Genomic DNA, 21,606 nt, shown 5'->3' with positions numbered 1-21,606 from the left:
GAGTGTAAGTACCCCTTGGTACCCACTACAAGCCAGGCCAACCTCCTACATTGGTTGTGCAACGGTGAGATAAGTACTTGTAACTACTTACCACTTTGTCATTTTGTACTTTTCATAAGAGAATAATATACAAAACAAGTTCAGTGTATGTACACTTAACCAAAAAGTTTTGCTTTTCTTCTCTTACACTTTCTGCTAAGTGCTGAAAAGTACTTCTAAACTTTCAAAAAGTTTCAAAAAGTTTGAAAAAGTTTTTTTTCTGTTCTTTAAAAAGTCTTGAAACTTTTTCTTTCTTCTATCTGTCTCTAAACCTCTTTCTATCATGTCTGATGTAGGTACTGCTCTTAAATTAGTCACCACAACTTATGACAATTTAAATTTCAAGAGCCTAAGGAGTCTCTGCATTCATAGAGGTTTAGTGGTAGGAAACAACCCTTTTAGAGAAATTATGTTTAACATGTTCATTGAGAATGATAAGTCCCAGGGTGGCACTTCATCTGAGAAGTTAGTAGATAGCTCACACTCTGACTCAGGGGAACCCCTTGAGGGAGGTGTACAGGGTTCTCTTCCAAATCTGCCCCTTAGCAGACCACCTAGCAATGTTGGTAGCAATAGAGGCTCCCATCATAGTAGGGATGCTTTTGTTCCTGAAGGCCAGGTTGTTAGAGTGCAAACTGTTAGGGACAGGTCTCCCTCTGTAAATTCCAATATTTCCTCACTGTTCTCCTTCCTCCATAGAAGTAATGACAAGAGAGAAGAATTGGACTCTGGGTGGTATGTCAAGTACTAAGAATGCTGCCATAATGTTTGAATTAAGAGCAATATTATTCCTAAAAGACGCAATTTTGACTATGAAATGTGTGGCCAGATTGTTGCAAAGTTCTTGTGGTTAAATTATTTCAGGATAAAGAGATTATTGAAAAAACATATTTATGTTTGCTGCTCAAACTTTATGATTTCAATAGTATTCTTTTTGGGCTTCAGACAGCTTTTTTTTTTTTTGCAAAACAGCCTTTTGCTGTTAAAATAATTCTGATTCTTGGGAATCACGGGCATGCCATTTACATTCAGACTGCCTCGTTTCCTATTTCAGAGAGCACAGGATAGATGTGAGCCCTGGTGATCACTTGGCTTCCTCTGAACTGATGCAATTAATTTCAGAAGCAATAGAATCAGCAGAATGGTGACCCGACTATAGTACTGAACATAACCTTGAGCTCAGTAATCTACATTTGAAGGATTAGTACAAATAACTAATAAATCATGTTTGCTAAGCCTGTTCCAAGATCTGAGGGTAATCAGACATTTCTTTAAGGGTCTAACCTTGTGTTGAACCGAGGTAATAAATAATCATACAGTGTAAAATACCCGCTATTCGCTGGTATAGTGTGAAGGCGATGCTATGTGGCGAAGGGTAACGCTGGGTAAGACGTGGTTCTCGAAGTTGTTAATTTAGGAACTAGTTACTTATTTGTAACCCTTTTAGTTCAAGGGTTGGTATAGATCACACGACTGAAAAGAGAAAAACAGCCGTTTTGGTGGCTTGAGGTGGAATTTGCGCTTGCATGTTTGCGAATGTGGTTTGTATGTAGCATGTGCTCTGGGGGACAAATTGCGTGGCCCGAAGGTAGGACTGAGAACGAGCGGGGTTTGGCAGTGGTTATTTCCGCTGTTACTATGTCTGTTCAATTGAAGTGGAGCGTATACAGCACATTATGTAGGGTGTGTACAAATAATCGAAATATGGGCGTGTATGTATTCATGTACCTTTCCCTAGGTTCAGGACAAGGCAAGCATGGGTTGCGAACCTCTCTGCCCCTCAGCTCCCCCCCCTTCCCCCACCCCCTATGACTTCCAGAACCACCTCCTCCATGCAGCATGCAAAGACAGGGTATATTAAGGGTTATTTGTTGATTAGGCATTCCATTTCCCCTAGCAAGGACATGTAAGACGACGTGTTGAAATATGGCGCCCACCTGTGGCCTTTGGTGGAGTCCCCCCGCCTGCAATGGTTTTAAGGCAGCACTGGCCCTGCCTCCACGTAGAGTAGTGCTCCTCACGTCACCCCTCAAAGGTTTGAACACGGCTGCTTTCCCAAAACATTTCAGCACCCCCCCCTATGCCCTGTTCAAGCCCCCATTGCCAGTGGTCCCAAACATGCTCAACCATCGTAAAACCAGCCCGACCAAGCAGCAACTCATGTTGTCTTCTTGCTGACAAAATGCCACCGTTCCACCTTTTTTTTTAAACCCCTCACAAAACAATCGTGCCAAGTCGTGGAGTGTGTTGGTGAAAAGGTGTGAGAAGCAGTTTACTATCGTCTACTCATTTATTTATGGGACCCAATGAGAAGTACCGTGTTGCTGTTTTTGGCCACAATGCTTTCCCAGTCTATACCGCTGGGTGGTGTTATACCGAAATGACTGAGATGACATCCAACCGTTTTCCCATGCCCCACAGGGAAAATGCTTCCTTTTCGGAGATAAGGGAAAATCAGCAGGTGTTTCTCGCTCCTTCCTCACCGAGGTATGCTCAGGTATGTGAGAGTCATAGGACTCAGACAAAAGCTGTCAGGGAATCTCTCATCTGCATGCGATAAACAGAGCGTTACCCTGCGCTGCGAAATCCGTGCACAAACAATGCCTGTTCCCTCGGGCCAACTGAGTGAGAGTTACATTTCTGCATTCGCTCATAAATGCCCCAAACTGCTGGCTTTGGCAATGGATGTTGTTTTACACTTCGACCTGTGAGAAGGAAGGGGAGGGGAAAGAGGGATCGGGAAGAGAAGACAGAGGATGGGAGGAGTAGATGGCAGAGGGCGGATGCAGAGTGAAAGAAGGGAGGAGTCACTCGCGGTACACGAGGAAGTGCGCCCCGGCTGTGGTGACAGAAGTCCGGTGCTTTCCTGCTCCAGCATGGTATGCCCCGAGATCTTCGCTCTCCTGCTCTGGGGCCTCGGGGCTGTCGCAGGGCACCCCGAAGCTCCGCAGCCCACAACCGACGGTGAGTGAGGGGTACAGAGGGGACGGGACACTGCCGCACTGACAGAGCTGTGGGGACAGACACCAGTGCACACGGGAATACTCAGCAGACGCCAGAAAATGGTGGGACAGACACCGGAGCTTAGGCACTGAGAGGGACAAAGTCCAGAGGTTGTCCAGTGGGCTAAACAGACTCCAAAACACAGCAGCAGGGAAGGTTGCACACCAGAACACAAGGGATGCACTGGAACCCAGAACACGGAGTAAACTCTGAGGTGGAAACACCGCGAAGATGTCAGACATCGTTACAGACCAAACCTTTGAGCACCTAAACAATTAGGTGGCGCACACAAAAAATGTATGGGAGACACCAGAACAGGGCACACATGCCACAGCACAGCTACAAGAGGGGGTTAGACTCCAGGTGTAGGATAGACCATAGCCGGAGAGAGAGCCTGGAGCGGAGCACAGAGCATAATATTGCATTGTCCTGTGTAGTTATTGAATATTATAGAGTAGATGCTAAAGAACAGAAGAGACAGGATGAAACAGGGTGCAAACCTAAAAAGCAGTAGATTCCTCAAGACCGATCAGACACTAAAAGACAAAGCCACAGGCACCAAAATAGAGTCAAAGAGGGTCAAACTCCGGAGCACAGCTACAGGGAGACTCCACATAACCTGGGAGATGCAAGCCCCTAACAACATATCTCAGAAAAACAAACTTAAGAACACGCCCTTCAGGAGAAGCCCTGAACTAATCTAGAGGGGTCTCTGATGTGGAGTTAATGCCCCTACCTTCCGTTAACGCGGAGAAAGCCTATATTTTTAGTCACCTAGGACTGAATAGTGGATTTCACACACTAGGTCGATGAACCGAACCAAATCTGTTTTGAGAGAATGACATTCGAAATACATCACAAACATCACGTATAACATATGATAATCAATTCAACCTCAATAACCACACCAGTTTATTAAGAAGTTAATATTTTTTTTCCCTATATTAACAACGCTAAGGTCTCGAAAATAATTATCAAACACAAATGATACATATAGAGAAACAATAAAGGCTGATTCGAACACCGAATATACCTAAGTTTAATCAAAGCAAAAAGGCAGATTATCTCAATGGTTATAACAGAAAACCATAGCAATAGAATCTGAGCAAGAAAAATTGAATACATCTGAATAATGATGAGACAAGAAAATATCAAAGACAATTCATGAGCATGTGAGTATGCCTCACTAACTACTAATTAGCATTGACACGATGGGCTTCATACAAAAGTTTTAGTAACTAAAATTCAGAAAACATCTAGTTATGGCGCTATCAAAATAAACAGGAGTAAATAAGCAATTGCATCTGGTACCTGAACAACAAAAGACAAATAACAATTCACAACTAATACATTACCAAATCACTACAGTAATCAGCTCAAACATCTACTTCTTCAGTGGGACAGCAACATCAGGCATCAACATCAGGACAGGAATATGAATAAGGGTAATGGTTTAGAATTTTGGACTATAAGATACACTAAACCATCTATCATAGGTTCAGTATTGAACAGACATAAACTAATAAAGTACCAGAAATGTCAATAGACTATCTGGAAAACATGAAATGTCAAAGTGACAGATCATAAAGCAATAGAATCTCTAGGACTCAGGATACAGGAAAATCCCCAAGCAGAATGACCCACAAACAATGGTGACTGAACATTAAATTAAACTTGTTAAATGAAAATGTTTGGATAGAGTATGAGGTGAGAATGTTATGGCCAATCAGAACATAACACAGATGTCTAAATTATACAATTAGTTTACTCCAAGTTCTTCTATTTGCTGTTATTCCATTGACGAAATCTAAACTAATACATCAGTATCCTGTATTTCTTCTTCTTCTGCCTCATCTGTGGATCCTTTGTTTCCACTCCACCGAAATACGAAGTCACAGGAAGAAAAATTACAAAATATGTTACCACACCATTTCTTTACCCTCGAGGAAAGACATACAAGTTAGAAACATATCTTCAAACAATGAAGTCAATCAAACTACGGAACACACTACAAACATTTTATACAGCTTGCATTGTACAATTACCTTGCATCTGCTTCTACTTCAGTCCAGCAGAGGCCACTAAATACACATTTATTTCTACCATTTGTTTTAGTTAAGAAACACAATCTCTTGTAAAGACAGAATAATTCCATCATCTTAAATTAGCATGGACAAAATATAGGCCTTACATAAATCCAGTTAGTCACAATTTCATAAACACAATAATATTATCAAATTAATTCACACATTAATCTGTAAGTATAATTACGTAAAGACTCAACATTTTATCAAGAAAATTTCAGCTCTCACACTTCTCAGAGTAGCTAACCTACATCACTGCCAAATCCTGGAACGATCTCCCACACCACATCAGGACCTCTCCATCCCTTCTCGAATACTGCAACAAACTGTGACCTGGCTAGTCGACTAGGCCAGGGTTCTGCAAAGTCGGTACTGGAGGGCCGGGTCCATGCCAGATTTTTAGCATATCCACATTTAGAAAAATGTAGATTTCTGAAACATCTTTTTTCTACATGTGGATATGCTAAAAACCTGGCATGGACCCAGCTCTCCAGGACCGACTTTGCAGAACCCTGGACAAGGCGTCCAATGAGCCTACTCATCTACTCCTGCTTGTTGATACCCCTTGGGTAATAAGCACGCTTTACAAATCTTTTTAACATAACAACCTGCACCTTTAGAATAGTTATGATAGGTGCAAACTTGCATGGCGGTATCAAAAGGTTTGATGTCTCTTTTCTCTTCTTGTTTCTTGAATTGAGTGTGTGGCCTGTATGTTATTTGTTCTTAGGAAACTTCCCAAGTTCCTCCTTGTGCTCCAGACGATTTGCCTCAGTGCATGTGTCAGACTCAGGTAGGGGGCCACAGTGCAAGCAGGGGCTACTGTTGCGCAGTCCCGGGGCTGGGGTATATGTCTCTGATGTCCCAGTTCTAGTCCTACTAGTGCTCTGCAAAGAGGCCCATGTACAACCCATTCAGCACTTGACTTCTATTTGAAGCAATGGCGAGCAGATACAGGCTTCTCAGAGAGGTAGTGTGCAGGGGCGGCTCCTCTGTTAGGGTTTGTAAGAGCACAACTTCATGATGTAGCAGCAGCACAGTCTGCTCAGGCACAACATCCCAATGTTTCCACACTGTTAGCCAAATGTCAGGAGAGACTGCACTCCAGTCTCTGGAGCACGCATGTCCCTCTCTTTTGTCTTCCTGGGTGGACAGATCCTCAGGTCAGATGCTTCTGGCTCTACCTGGTTATTCACAGCAGGATTGGCGTGCCAATTCCCTCTTTCAGCAGGTAGGTTGCACTCCAGGAGATTCTGGACAGGTGGACAGCATCCCCTTCTAAGGCCAAACTCCAGATAATGTCCCTCACCTCGAGAAACTGGCTGTCAAGTGGACACCATTTCTGGTTGCACAGCAGTCCTATAAGTACTCTCTGGAGCTCTATGTTCCCTGGTACAAAGAGAACTTGGAACTGGAACAAGAAGTGGGTCTGTGGCTCCCACTTTTACACAGTCATAGCAGACATGAGATGTGGATTCTCTGTACTTCTAGAATGAGTTTGGGTCAGCTCTTCTTTCGTCTTGCCTCTCCAGGTTGTGTTCTAGAAAGAAGCCTTTGTGTAGAGTGATGCCCCTCACAGCAGGGTAGTCTCCAGCCTGTGGTACCCACAACAGAGGCCCAAAGAGGTGTGAGCTTTCTGCACCTGACTGTCAACAGCCACATTGAACAGTGATTAGAAAAGGTACAAAGGCTTGTCTCACCTACAGTACCCTCCTCACTTTGAACAATCTGCAGTTCTACCCTGCACACCTGCTGCTTTCTAAAAAATGACAGTGCTCAAAAAGACTAATCAGCAGTTGTTCTCAGCAGAAAGACCCAATTGAATTTCTAAGGAGAGCCCGGTCTGCTCTTTCTCCACCTCAGTGTCTAGGTCTCCATTCTCCAGCTTCATAAGTATTAGTAATACACCTCCACTCTCAGGGAAGACAACATAACTCTCATCTTATGCAGAATGGACAGGCCAGGGGCCTCCAAAATGGAAGACAAAGGCCTCCATTACTCTGGGTCACTTGTACAGAGAATGTGTGTGCCACATGTGCACACACATAACATACACTTTGGATGTTAGTGCTAGGAATCGAGTTAGCACATAGAAACAGAACTTTACACGTGGGTACAATAGGCCTTCACTCCAGTGACACAGATAAGAAGTTCTGGTCACAACTACTGATTTACATAACCTGGTATGCTGCCGCCTCTGCTTTACATGCTAAACCCACGAAAGGACCACTGTTAGTGAAATGTGGGAACACTTAGGGCCTGATTCCGAGGCCGGCGGGCGGCGGTCGCCGCCCGCCTGGCGGGAACCGCCATATGGCCGCTCCGCGGTCGAAAGACCGCGGAGGCCATTCAGGCTTTCCCGCTGGGCTGGCGGGCAACCGCCAGGAGGCCGCCCGCCAGCCCAGTGGGAAACCCCTCCCCACGAGGAAGCCGGCTCCGAATGGAGCCGGCGGAGTGGGTATGTGCGACGGGTGCAGTTTGCACCCGTCGCGTATTTCAGTGTCTGCATTGCAGACACTGAAATACACAGTGGGGCCCTCTTACGGGGGCCCCGCGGCACCCCCTACCGCCATCCTGTTCCTGGCGGGAGACCCGCCAGGAACAGGATGGCGGTAGGGGGTGTCAGAATCCCCATGGCGGCGGAGCGCGCTCCGCCGCCATGGAGGATTCTCCCGAGCAGCGGAAAGTCGGCGGGAGACCGCCGACTTTCCGTTTCTGACCGCGGCTGAACCGCCGCGGTCAGAATGCTCGACGGAGCACCGCCAGCCTGTTGGCGGTGCTCCCGTAGTCGGTGACCCTGGCGGTCACCGACCGCCAGGGTCAGAATGACCCCCTTGGTGTGGCCCACAAAGTCACAGGACAGGTCCAGAACTTTATTCATTTCCAGGACAGGCCTAGGCCTTCACTCACACACTAGATTAGTTTAAGGCTAGGTCCAAAAAAAAAAAAAAAAAAAAAAAAAGAGGATCCCATACACTTGTCAGTCAGGCAGTCTGGGAAGTGGAACATGCAGGGGACATTCCTGTCCCAGCAAACTATGCTGACCAATTCCTTCATGCACTGGCGCTTATGCTAGGCCTGTCTGAGAATAATGCATTCATGGTAGGCATTCGTTTCAGGCTCAAAGTGCATCGTCAGCACCATAACTTCTGCAAAGTCATCATTTGTGCCCATGTTGGTGAGGGACCTGTAGTGCTGCTGCACCATGGAGCGCTTTCTTGTGTGGCTCATCTTCTTCTTGTCTTCAGGCACTGCATCAGCCTCACCATCTATATGTTTCATCATTAACCATTGCACGTTTGCAAAGCATGCAACTAGAATGACAGGATTGCAAAAAGATGACAGAAAACATGTATAGAAATCATGACTCCTTCATTGGTAGTTGTTAGATTAAAGTTCCTCTGTGAGGGCGAGGCTCCTATGGACTGTATTGATGACTACATGCCCAAGGGACCCACCTTGGAGTTACCTACAGACGAAGTACTACATGCTTTTCCAACTTTGGCCTGTCTAGCTGTGCATGTGAAGCCTCTATTTATCGTTCTTGCAGTGCCACTCCTGACGATGTGTCGTCATTCACCAGTCTGCGCGTTTGAACCTGCTATTGAAGAACATTTGTCACAACTGTACTTTGAACGCAACAGCTGTGCCCCAGATCCCTACAGACAAGCAACATCATGCAGGACTTTGTGTCTTAAAACTAGAGCCCTGTAAAGCCATACTGGAAGATGTGTTCTAGTTCCACCACCATGTGACATAAGAGGAAATTGTGTCTACCAGCACTATAGTGTCACATGAGCAGCCATGCTCCTCCTCACAGCCTGTTGCCTTCAAGCCAGGAGCGTACTCAATACCCTGCAGCCTCGAGTGTTGGTTTTGTGAGGGAACGAGACCCGTGGCTAAGCACTTGCAGGTGACTCACAACTTGTTTACGATACACTAATCAGCATAATTCTCAGAACATTTGTAATTTCACCTACTTCCACAGTGTTCATAACAGAGGTCTATTTTTTATAATGAAAATTGTACACCTTTTTGTCCGTCATATTAACTTATTAACTATGTTTATTTTTAGTCAGTTGAAATCATATGTTATAAACAGCCAACTTGTTTCCTCAAGTTTCTAAAGGAGCGCACATAGCTTGCTCCAATTGCGATGAAATCTCAGTTAAAGACTCTCAATCGCCCGTAAAGCGGAATTTTAGTTTGTTGAAATACGGGAAAGCTCCCCACATTCACGTTTGGACTACAGTGTTAATAAACAAAAAGTTACAAAATGTATTTGCCGTAAATCCCTGTGCAAGTGACCGTGGTTTTGTACAGGGGCTGTCATTCGAGTTCTGTACTTTTCTAAGACTATGGCTGTCTCTTTTTATTCACTTCTTCTTTATTTTGCAGATGAATTTCACTTCAAGACCTGGATGTTGCTAGTAAGTCAGCCATGAAGCCGGGTGATCAGCTTGCAGGTTTGGGTCATGAAGGTTTGTTGTGTCTGTTGTGGAGGTGTTTGAGGAAGTGAGATGCCGCAGTTTCTGTTCCTTGAATTGAAGCTCACAGCCAGAAAAACCTTTCTCAGAAGGACTTTTCAAGTTTGCATAGAGCTTGCACAAGACTTGTGAGCCTGTTATCAGCCATGCCTTATCATAAGGTCTCTGCAGTGAGCCTGCTGTAGCCCTAAATTCATATTAAGAAATGCCCTGGAGTCAGAAGAAAGCCCACATTCATCCACCCTGGTAGAAAGGAGTCCTTGTGTCTGCACTGTGCCGCACCAGCCCTGCCCCTAACATGACCTAATCCAATCTGTCTGCAGTTAGGCGTGATAGGAATCCCCCAGTAGCCAGCACGGAAGGCATGTGAGTGTCCTCTTCACTAGTGACCGTTCATTTTACTACAAACCAGTCTCATCATTTGTGACAACTTTGTATGTTTCGTCCTTCTGCATCTTCCTCATCATCCTTGTATTATGTAACCTACACACAAGAATGCCAAAAAAAAGACAGAATTAAAAAGTCTAGCTTATCTTTGGCTTCTGGCTGAAACAGCAAGACCACACCATGCTGGCCCTGAAGGGATTATAAATGCTCCTTAGGGAAAGACAGCAGAACACAATTTAAGACCTTAAGCACATTTACTAAGGTTTTGTGCCTAAGGCTACTTGCTATCCAGTGCAAAAGGTATTTTGAATTATAAAGTGCACTTTTCACAACACAAAAAATGTTTTGTATCAAGGGAACATACACTGGGGTGGATCAACGTAAATCACGAAGAGTCCAATCTACTAATGTAGCCAGGCCAGGCATTTTGTCAAAACCTAACACCTACTTGAAGTAGGCATGAACATGCAGGAATGTGTTGATTTGATGTATCATTGCTCTTGTGCTGCAGTGTAGAGAACACACCCAATACACTGGAACCTTCCGAGTTTGTCTAAACATAGTAATTTTTACTGGAAAGTTATGCCTCCAATACAGTCCTATGGTAGACCAGCTCATATTCACCTCTGCACCATGTCATGAGCCTAGGCATCGCACAAGACAGCCTCAACGGAGCTCCAGCACAGAGGATAACACCAGCAGCAGGCCATTCTTCATGCATATGGCTCTGTGCTGTTTTCCACCTTGCACAGTGCAGTGCGTCAAATGTGGATGCTATTCTTCATTGCACGAAAATGTAGTAAATCCGGGCTTTTCCTGTTGTCCTTGAGGCACTCCAAGTATATAGAGCTGGATGCCTCATGATTCTTGATCCCTAGGAGCCAGCCGGGAATCTGAGTTTGAAATCCCTGAATCTCATGCCCATCTGCTGTACACAAATTTCAGAAAATTTGCAAGGCGACCTTGCTCAGATTTCAGTGGGCGAGGTTCACCTTTTTCACAATGGCTTCCTCACAAGTCAGCATTCTGATTGCAGACACTTCGACTCCTGTCTCTCCCTCTCTCCACTGTCTGGTCATATGCCTAAGACCCGTCTCGGCTCTGACCGTCCACTGGGTAGAGGTGATCTTCAGTGGGCACGCAGTCTATTAAATCTTCAACATCCTTACATATCAAGACAGTTATTATTCGGTGGAACCTTGTACAGAGTATCAAAATCGACGCAGCAGATTCCAATCTGTCTACATAACTGCTCCATTGACTCCCAAAAAATCTGAGAATGTGCGTAGTAGCATTCTACATCACCCGAAAATAAATAATAAGAAAAGTAAAATCACTGCATCTTTATCATTTAGTCACAAGGTTTTATTCGTAGGTGCTTCTTCGGAAACCTTTTAGTACACTGGGAGACTTGCCCGATCCACGCGGACTGCAAAACAGACGGTCGACGCTAACACCTGCAGAATCCATATCGTGATTACTCTGGTGAGGAAGTGGGAAAGTGACCATCAATGCTTCTTCAGCCCACTGCAGCACTGCTCTTCATTCAGTAGCGATGCCAAATTTGAAAAAAACGAAAGGCATTCAGTACAAAAAGTCTAGTTTTTGCAGACCCCTCCAACCCCCCCCCCCCCCCTATTTCCCCCCCCTCTTTGAGGCTGCTGGAAATCTGGCCTAGAAAAAAGAAATCACACTTTCATGCCTGACCTTCAGTCGTTATCCACATTATTCCAACCCTTCTGATCCTTGCCACTAAACTTTCTAACAATTGGTGCTGATTCTTTAATGGATGTTAAAAGTGGTCTTATTCATTGCCTGTATATCAAATTACATTACAGCCGCTACAGCCATCAGCTCTTGGGATTTGAATGCGCTGAGCACCAGGTCCTGTTGCCCTGTCTCAGCAAAAAGTGCAAGTCCTGGCACTAGCATGCTACCTTCACAATGATTCATTTAGATAGACTTACATTTACTTCACATTTTTTACAGTGCTTGTCATTTACATAAAATTACATTTTCATTGTATATTTTACACTGCGTTGTAATTTCATGTTCATTTTTCAGTGCATGTTTTCACTGTCAGTACTTTTTAAAACAATGTTTGCAATCTATTTTAGGAAGGAATGTATTCTTGCTAATTCATTTTTATTTAATAGTATAATTTATTTTTTAAAGAATATCATTCATTTTAGAATCGGGTGACAATTACAAAAGTGCAATGGCAAAGGGTGAAAAGTAATTTATTTAATTAGGTATTTCTAATTTATGTAAATTCAAATTTGATTTAATCTCTTATTGGCTTCTTAAAGTGATACAGGGTCAAAGTGTGGGGAGAAATCTCTTTAGAACTTACTCATTCATTATTAACTTTATTCGGATATTACAAACCAAGTACACAGAGCATAATGTACCTCTATGTAAATGTTTTTGTTGAAGCGTCTGATATCCAGCACAGAATTCCCTTGCAGTATCTGCAGCCATGATACCCCAAGTAGCTTATTTCTCCTTTTGTCCTCCTCCCTATTGTCCTGGTCAAGCTCCTGAAGCCTCACCAAAGCATCTACATCCTTTGGAGCTGATAGTGGGATCTATCCAGAAGCAGCGCTGCGGCCGACTGTTCACGTGAAAGCGCTGGAGCAGTCTGAGTTGTTTTGTGGAATGAGGCTCTCATCTTGCTACTCATGACTCTTTTTCCCCTAGCACGAGAAGCGCTACACTTTGCAAGAGTACTTCCAGAGGCTGCCCACCTTCACGGCCAACAGGAGGAGAGTGGAAGAGCATAACGCAGAGAAGCACAGTTTTCAGTGTAAGGCTCTGCTCCAAGCTGCATACAGAAACCCAGTGCATGGAAACACACTTATGCTTTTTTAAACCTTTACAACGCTAGACGTGTGTTTGGCAGCATAAACAGTTTTGCAAACTGCTAGTGAAGGATTAGGGGCCATATGTACGAACACTTTTTCCAATAGACACAGAATGGGTAAAAACCTTTGATACATCTGGCCCTAGATGCTTTCACGTCCTTGATTTAAGTACTTTTTGCTGGTACTAATAATATGTATCCTTGCATTGGTGAAGCATTATTTTTACAGAAGACTATGGAATATGTCCTGATGCACTTGAATGATCTATTATGTACATTACTAAATACATCCTTGCTGCGTAGGCAAGTACCACAGAAATGCTAGTTGCATAGCTAGCATGCCACGCACGGGTGGAAAGTGCTGTGCTCCACACACTTGTTGAATATACATTAGATCGCTACTGTCATCGTAAGCTCATGAAGAGTGACCATGAGAGACTGCTTCCACAATGCACTGTGCGTTAATGCACACATGTCACAGTGCACATGATCTGTCTGCTGGCAAGGTACTACTGCCATGCTATGCATGTGACTGCTGTAAGTGAAGTCCCTCCTTGACATACTACACATCTGCTCACTGCAGGCTAAGGCCCTATTGCCATTACACCAGTGCACCCATAGCTGGATAGGACACCACTGCCCCATTCCACACATTTACTCTCATCGTTTTATGTCACTACAGCCATACCATACACTTTGATCACTGCACATTAAGACCCTCCCACCAAGCCCTGCATATGCTGTTGCTTAATGATACCACGCAACACAACCTGTTCACTACATGCAACTCTTTTTTTGCAGTGGGGCTCAATCAATTTTCAGATTTGACATTTGAGGAATTTAAGAAGCTGTACCTATGGAGTGAACCTCAGGTAATCTATGTTGATATGTGCCGATTTTTATATATTCTGTGTGTGGAATATTGTGTGTGCTGTTGATTTTGTGTGCACATGTAGTGCTCAAAATCTGATAATATAAATGAGTATAAGTGCACCTCGTGATATGTGGCTTTTTATAAGCACAGTTTCTGTAAGTGAATGCTTAAATTCTCCCTGACTGATTCTGGTACTCATGGCAAGGAGACACTTGCCTGCTATAGAAAAATTCTGTCCAATTGATTTGTGGGGCTTAGTTCTCAAGTGATGGGGAATGGTGCTATAGGCATGTCTTGGCCTCCAATAGTACATAGTAACTGACAGGCTTTCAGTCAATCAATCAGGATTGATTAAGCATTGCTAATCACCCAATAGAGTATCCAGGGTCTTGCAGGTCACGGAGGCTTATTCGAATAGCCAGGTCTTGAGGGCCATTTGGAATTCCAGAAGTGAGTTGATAGTCCAGAGGTGCATGGGGAGTCTGTTCCAGGTTTTTGCTGCGATGTGAGAGAAAGACCGTCCTCCACTTCTGCTTCGGTAGATGTGGGGAGTATGGGCAAGTAAAAGAGTTGGTGGAAGTTCAGGCAGTGGTTAATGTACGTGGGCCTTGGATGTGTAAAGTCTTGTGTGCAAGGGTCAGCAGCATGAATTGGCATCTCTCCTGCACGGGGAGCCATTGGAGTTGCCTGAGGTGGGTTCTTGTTGGAAATGGCCCTTTCTGCATGGCTACCCCCAAACATTTTGCCTTTCTCCTCCTATTTTTCGGACCCTCTTTTGTTGGCTTTAAGACTCTGCGCACTTTAAAACTGCTAATCAGTGCTAAAGTGCATGTGCTTTCTCCCCTACAACTCAGTATAATTTGTTTACATTTGTTTGACTTACTTAATTTACCTATAAGTCCCTTGTAAAGTAGTATACTATGTACCCAGGGCCTGCAACGCAGATTGTGCCACTCACAGAAGTAGCCTTTCAAACTTATCTCAGGCCTGCCACTGCAATGCCTGTGTGCGTAGTTTACTGCCACACTGACTGGGCAAATCAAACTACTTGCCAAGACCTAAACTCCTATTTTACTACACCTAAGTCACCCCTAAGGTAGGCCTTAAATAGCCCTATGGGCAGGGTGCTGTGTATGTAAAAGGTAGGACATATGTCTTTATGTACTACATGTCCTAGCAGTGACAAACATCCTATTTTGTTTCTCACTACTGTGAATGCTGCTCCTCTCATAGGATTGCATTGGACATAATGTCTAAATGGTATCTTCTGATCTATGAGGAATAGCGTGGGCAGTTTTTGAATAGTAGTGAGAAATCCCACCTATTGCTGAGGTAGATTTTTTATTACCATTGTAGAAATACCACTTTTAGAAAGTGGGCATTTCTCTGTGCTTATAACGCTAGTGCTTTTGCAGCATGACTCTAATCCACGTCTGGGGCAGAGTGACAGCTCCACTTGATGCATACTTTTCAGACTACCATCACACAGGATGGGCTGTGTGTGACAGAAGATGCATCTGCATACTGATAGTCTTCCTGGGCTGTGGAGAGGGAGGGTCGTTCACACCTTACATGCGAATAGGCTGTACCCTGCCCTCAAACAATAGATTGATTACCCCCTACTGATGCCTGGAGACAGAGCTGGGTTGAAAGGGTGTTGTGCTTGACTTGAAAAGACTCCTTTGAAGTTACCCCCTGAACAAAGGCATTTTTGAGTATAAGTAGAAGGGGATCTGCCCCTGACAGGAGAGCACTTTTTAGGACTGGGACCGAACCTCTGCCAGAGGGACTGCCGGGCTGCCTATAGGACTCATCTGGGCTGCTATTCTTTTGTTGCCCTACTGCCTGGTGTTTGCTGGGTGGCCCTAAAGGACTCATCATAATTGCTTCTTTATTTGTTGCCCTGTTGCCAGCCTGCTTCCTGACTCTGTCCCAGTTAGTGCACTGCCGTGGTGCCAGGAGGAACCACCACCTGCCTGGTTGTGCTGGCCTGTCTGACCCTTTTTGTGCCCTCCCTTGAGTGCTTTACTAGGAGGCCAGCGCAGGGAGGGCGCTGTTCCCTCCTTCTTGGTATTATCTATACACCATGATTGAGGAGCGCTTTATGGGCCTGCAAATATATTGTCTGGGAATGCTATACTTTAGCGTAGGTCAGCGCATGCGGAGCGCTTTCCTAATTACTGCTCCAGTGCAGGTAAAGCGCCTCATAATCTTTGTTAATTTTTGAGGGATTCCTCCTCTCCTGGTTGCAGAGGGGGGAGACAATGGGCTTCCCAAGGCTGCTGCTCTGCGGCAGGGAGGACCCGACAAGACCTGGGACCGTTGCGTCATAGAAGTCGCCCTTCCCAGGGGCTTGTCAACTGGATCAGCCGGCCACCTCACCCTGCTCCAACAGAGCCTTCCTGGAGAGACACCGCGTTGGGGCAACAAGGACGCCGCCAGCTCCGCCCGCATCGCAGAAGGTTGCATCGCAGTGGGTAAGCTGCAGTACCTCTAAAGAGCAGGCTCTAGGAACTGGAGAGAGACTGGAGTTGGTGCACACTGCCCATAAAGAGCTGCAGATGGCAGAGAGAACCCAGAATTCCCTTCAGTGAGCAGCACTAGACGGAACTGTGGCTGCCCCTCCCCGCAAATATACAGTGTCTTCCTGCTGCATTCCTCCCCAGTCCAGCCTCCTCCTACAAGAGAGGGGTGACGGACTACAAGAAGAAGGAAGCATTGTATCGGTCCCTTGCCCCGATGGAGGCTCCCGACCCCCTCCAGAAGCATTGCCAGGATTCCACCACCATTCCTGTGCTGTACAATAATCTGATTTTATTGGTCTTCATGATAATGTTCCATATGACAGGTGCAAAGGAAATGTTTCCTGGTAGTTACCCTCCTGATGATAATGGTTTGGCGAGTGTCTGGTTGGCACAATATTACTGATTCAGGTCGTTTTGGTCTATGATGTTTATGCAATAGTTTATTTTTATATAACTTGTTGTAGAGTCTCTTTTGTGGTGTATTTATTGTGTCACTGGTGTGAGTGTGTTGCATAAACGCTTTACACATGACCACTGGAGATAAGCCTGTCTGCTCTGTGGCAAGCTACCGGGGGTGAGCACAGGTTATCTTTGGTGTGTAGCTTATTCATCCTGACTAGAGTGGTGGGTTCTGCCTGGCTGAGGTGCTTACCCTAGTCAACCAGAAACCCTATTTCTAACAGATGTGATGTGTTTTCACCAGGGAAGGCTGAGGATGAGTCTGGCTTCTGTATAATCTGAAGTCTCCGAAGGAGGTGTGCAGGATTTCCTAAGTAGATGGCATAGCTGGAGTCTAGTTGGCTGGTGATTAGAGCCTGTGTCACAGTGTGTCTCATGTGTAGAGGTAGCCACCTGAAGACCTTACATAGCATGTGTGAAGTAAGGCAGCAGGCGGAGGAGTGAGCATTGATCTGTGATTTCATGGTGAACTTTATGTCAGTGGCGATTCCAAGGTTTCTGGCGTAGTTGGGGGGGGAGTGGGTGTGGGTCCTAGGTCTGATGGCCACCAGGAGTCATTCCATGTGTTGGTGCTGTTGCCAAAGATCAGTAATTCAGTCTTGTCTATGTTCAGCTGCAGGCAGTTGTTCTTCATCCAGTCAGCTACGCTTGTCATGCATCTGTGGAAGTTAGTTCTGGTGGTGGAGGGGTCGTCGGTGAGTGAGAGGATGAGTTGGGTGTTGTCTACGTAGGAAATTATGTAGAGACCGTGGGATCTGATGCTGTTGGCGTGGGGCTCAGAGAGGGGCCATGGGGGACACTGCAGATGATCACCTCCTTGGGTTCGGAGGTGAAAGGTGGAAGGTGGACCATCTGGGCTCTTACGGTGAGGAAGGAAGTGATCCATCTGAGTGTGTCCCCTTGGATGCCAATGTGGTGGAGTCTTTCAATCAGCATGTGGTTGGATAACATGTCAAAGGCTGCTAAGAGGTCAAGGAGGATCACAGCTGCTTTTTCTCCACATTTGAGGAGGGTGTGGATGCCATCTGTGGATGTGATCAGGGCAGTTTTGGTGCTGTGATTGCTGCAGAAGCAGGATTTGGAGGCACAGAGTAGCTGGTTCTGCTCCAGGTATTTCATGAGTTGCTTGTTGATGATCTTTGCCAATACCTTTGCTGGGAATGGGAGCAGAGACATTGGCTGGTAGTTTTGGGGTTTGCTGGGGTTGACATAGGGTTTTTTGAGTTGTGGTCTGACTTCAGTGTGTTTCCAGCTGTTGAGAAATGTTGCAGCGGTGATAAGAGGTGTTGAGCAGGGTGATGAGTTCCTGGCAGATCCTTTGGTTTTCAAGGTTGAAGATGTGGTGCAGGCATGGGTCTGTGGGAGCACTCAAGTGGATGGATTTAATGGTGGAGGTGATTTCCTGGGTGGAGAGGATGTTCCACGTGGTCAGCATGTGGTTCATGTCGATTACTGTGGTGGCATATCTGTCGAGAAAGTCCGTACGTGCAGGCTGGGGTTCGAAGTTTCTGTATATGGTTGCGATCTTGTCATGGAAGAAGGGGGCAAGGTTTTTGCACAGCTCCTATGAGTGTGTGATGTTGTTTTCACTGGCAGCCGGGTTAGAGAATTCCTTAATTATGTTGAAAAGTTCCTTGGTGTTGCTGGCTCTGGTTTTGATGCGTATGGCAAAAGCTGTCTTCTTTGTTGCCCTCAGCAGGCAGTGGTAGATGTTGAGCGAGGTCTTGAAGGCTGCTCTGTTGGAGGTGTCCTTGCTGCCGCACCAACCCCTCTCCAGCTGTTTGCTGTCTTGTTTCGCTGTTCTGAGTTCTTGGATGTGCCAGTTGGCTGTTTTGGAGGATGTTCTCTGGGTGTTGCTCTTGATGGGAAAGATGCTGTCGGCGCAATTGGTGATCCAAGCTTTAACGTTTTTCACTCCCTGTTCGAGGTTGGTGGCGCTGGTCATCTTGTGGGTGGAGGTGCGGGGCCTGGAGATGCTGAAGTGGACGATGGAGTGATCGGTTCATGTGAGTTCTGTGACATGGCTGTATTTGACTCAGTTGCTGGAGGTGAAAATAGGGTCCAGCGTGTCCCCTGCGGTGCATGTAGGGTCGTGGACGATCTGGGTCAATCCGAGGTTGTAGAGGACGTGTGCATTGTTGTTGTCATTGGTGTCGTCGATGTGGAAATATAGGTCGCCGGGGAAGATATAGTCCTTGGAGTTCTTAGCTAGCGGCTCACTGAAGTCTGCAATGGTGTTGCAGAGGCTGGAGTGCAGGCCTGGAGGTAAGTATGTGATGGTGCCTCTGATAGTTGTTTTGTCGTCCGTGTGGAGCTTGAAGTTGAGATGTTCCATGGGGGTGTTGACTGTGGTGGTCGTACACTGTATGGTCTCCTTGTGTGTAATGGCTGTTACTCCTCCCAGCTTTTTGGTGCGGTCCTGGTGAGTAATTTTATATCCGCTAGGGAGTGCTGTGGCAATGTCTAGGGTGTATGTGAGGTTGAGCCAGGTCTCGGTGAGGAAGACGATGTTGGGTGCAAGGGTGGCAATGAGATCCTATAATTTGGTGGAGTGGTTACATAGTGAGCGTGTGTTGAGAAGGGAACATGCGAGTTGGTGTTTGGGGTGGGACTGGTTAGTGGGCTGGTGTGTGTGCTGTGGCAGGTGAAGTGTCAGTGGGTGCAGATGAAAGGTCCTAATGTAAAGTGTGGGTTGACGCAGTGGCAGTGTTTGTTGCCACGTCCAGGTTTGAGGGTATAGAGCTCAGCGATGGTGTATCTTCAGGGGGAGGGAGGGCCAGGGGTTGTGGCGCTGGGTGTGGTCCAAACGTGGACAGGCACAGAAGGGCTTGACTTTGGCACACCTGCTGTGCACTTCTGTTATGTGGCACAGCAGCCTGCATTAAGTAGGTCCAGGGGTGAGCGGGGCTTCAGTTGGCAGGAAGAATGGTGAGTTGGAAAACCTGGTCGGGAAAACCCAGGGAGCTGCGGTGTCACTGGATTGTTTGGAACAAGCAGGAACTGGAAACCACAGGCAAGTGCAGACTTGGTATCAAGGTGCTTATCCCCTATCCCTTGCCCTTAAGTAAATGTAATTTTGTCCACAGAGGAATTTGGTATTTTTGAGTCATCGATTTCAGAATTCTAATTAAACTTTTATTTCCTAGAACTGCTCAGCCACAGGAGGAAAGCACCTTCCCAGGAGTGTGCAGTATCCAGACTCAATGGACTGGAGGAAAAAAGGGAATTTTGTGACCCCAGTGAAGAACCAGGTATGTGAGTAAGTGAGACAAGTCTTGTGTGATCTTAGGCAGCCAGGCCTGAGGTTAAAAGAAAGGCGTGTCAAAAAGGCTGTCTGAAATATTGCTTTTGTATAGTGGCATAGTAAGGTCTGGACACAAGGAAGGGACTTGTCAATAGAAAGGGATAGTAACAGGCATAGCAGATATTGAGAGTAGCTAAGTAACATGAGTTAGAGGAGTACTGTTGGTACTGTGGAATGTGAGTACCATCTAGTAAATGTGCAGGTAAACAGAATGTTAGTGGCGGAGACAAAGAACTTAGAAGGCACAAGTCTGACTCTACTCAAGAGAGGACACAACTGACTGATATTGGTAAATCTGGTTATGCAGCTGCAACAAACAATATACTTGCACATACTCCACTTTATACTTACAGGTTTCACTTTTTGTCAATGAACGGCCTATGCCAAAACCACAGCAGCTACATAATGGATGTTGGCTATTTTAGTGAGCACGTGGAAAGTTAATCAAATACGTTAGTGGATCACAAAACCCCGTCAAGTAATATGATGTATTAACTGATTTGTGTTGTTTCAAAAGGGCTTTTTAGTGTGGCTGATTTAGAGTTTTACTGATTGAATAGAATGAAATTACACCAATGTGTAAGTGAGAGTGTGCAGAAGCGGGATTTACAATCTTTCATCTGACCGATCTTTTTATGTTGGTGACAATGAGGGAATCAACAATATTAAACAATTTAGATTTTCTGTGAAGTCCATTTGGCCACACAATAAGGACCAAGAATCGGCAATTAAGGTTGGTATTTTATTCACAACCAATCCAATATATATTTGCAAGTCATGAAAATGTTAAAAAGATACAAGATTACAGCTGAAATATCGCAATCAATTTAGTCTCAACAAATTAAGATACAAAGCAGTAACAACCACAGCAATACAGAAACAGAGAACTAGAAATAGGTTTTACATAAAGAAACTCCTGCTCTCTCTTCTAAACATGAAATTATTCTAAAATCATCTAGTCAGAGTTCAAAGTTGGAAATGAGGATAGTTGGAATAAAGACTTCAAACTGGGTTGAAAGAAGTCTTAGGGAAATTTGGAAATTCGAGTAGGTTTCAGCATAGTGAAGGCTTCAGAAGGTTAAGTGTAGTCTGCCTTAACATCTAAGAGCGTAAGCAGTAAACAAACAGAACCTTCAACATCAGTGGAATTTTCACCTCACCTTCAAGGGCCAATGAGGGTTTTATCCATCTCATAAATGGTAACATCACCTAGACTTCTCATCCCACGAAACTCTGACAGTCTCTGCGACCTTAAGCATCCCATGTTCCAGATGCACGATGAATAGGAGTCTTCAGCTGCTCATTAAAACTTTGCGTCTCTTGACAGACTTGTTTTGCCAGACCTTGCTATCAACAACTAATACATAAGACAGTACTCCTTTTCTCTCACTAACAAGGCCTTGAGACACACTTGTAAAGAAAGTGAACACACTATCCAAACAAAACACATTCCAAAATTAAAGCCTGTAGTCAGGATGACTAACTAAACATTTAATGTGCATTTCAAGTATATGGTTATACATATGCAGGTTAAACTTTCATAATGAATGGAAATGCAAATAAGTAACTACATGTTGCTTT

The 21,606-nt window shown here is 45.2% G+C and overlaps 1 protein-coding gene across 1 annotated transcript in view; it reads left to right on the top strand.

Moving 5' to 3' along the window:
• Nucleotides 1-2,788: 2,788 nt before the first annotated feature.
• CTSH (cathepsin H) overlaps nt 2,789-21,606 on the top strand; it is an 81,133-nt gene continuing 62,315 nt past the window's right edge. Inside the window, exons 1-5 of the mRNA XM_069222978.1 lie at nt 2,789-3,003; nt 9,525-9,556; nt 12,701-12,806; nt 13,665-13,735; nt 19,868-19,972. Of these exons, the coding sequence (XP_069079079.1) occupies nt 2,796-3,003; nt 9,525-9,556; nt 12,701-12,806; nt 13,665-13,735; nt 19,868-19,972 (522 nt within the window). The 5' untranslated portion in view covers nt 2,789-2,795. The remainder of the gene's footprint in view (nt 3,004-9,524; nt 9,557-12,700; nt 12,807-13,664; nt 13,736-19,867; nt 19,973-21,606) is intronic.

This window comes from Pleurodeles waltl, chromosome 3_1, assembly GCF_031143425.1.
Source record: "Pleurodeles waltl isolate 20211129_DDA chromosome 3_1, aPleWal1.hap1.20221129, whole genome shotgun sequence".
Lineage (NCBI taxonomy): Eukaryota > Metazoa > Chordata > Amphibia > Caudata > Salamandridae > Pleurodeles > Pleurodeles waltl.
This window is presented reverse-complemented; position numbering and strand designations above follow the sequence as displayed.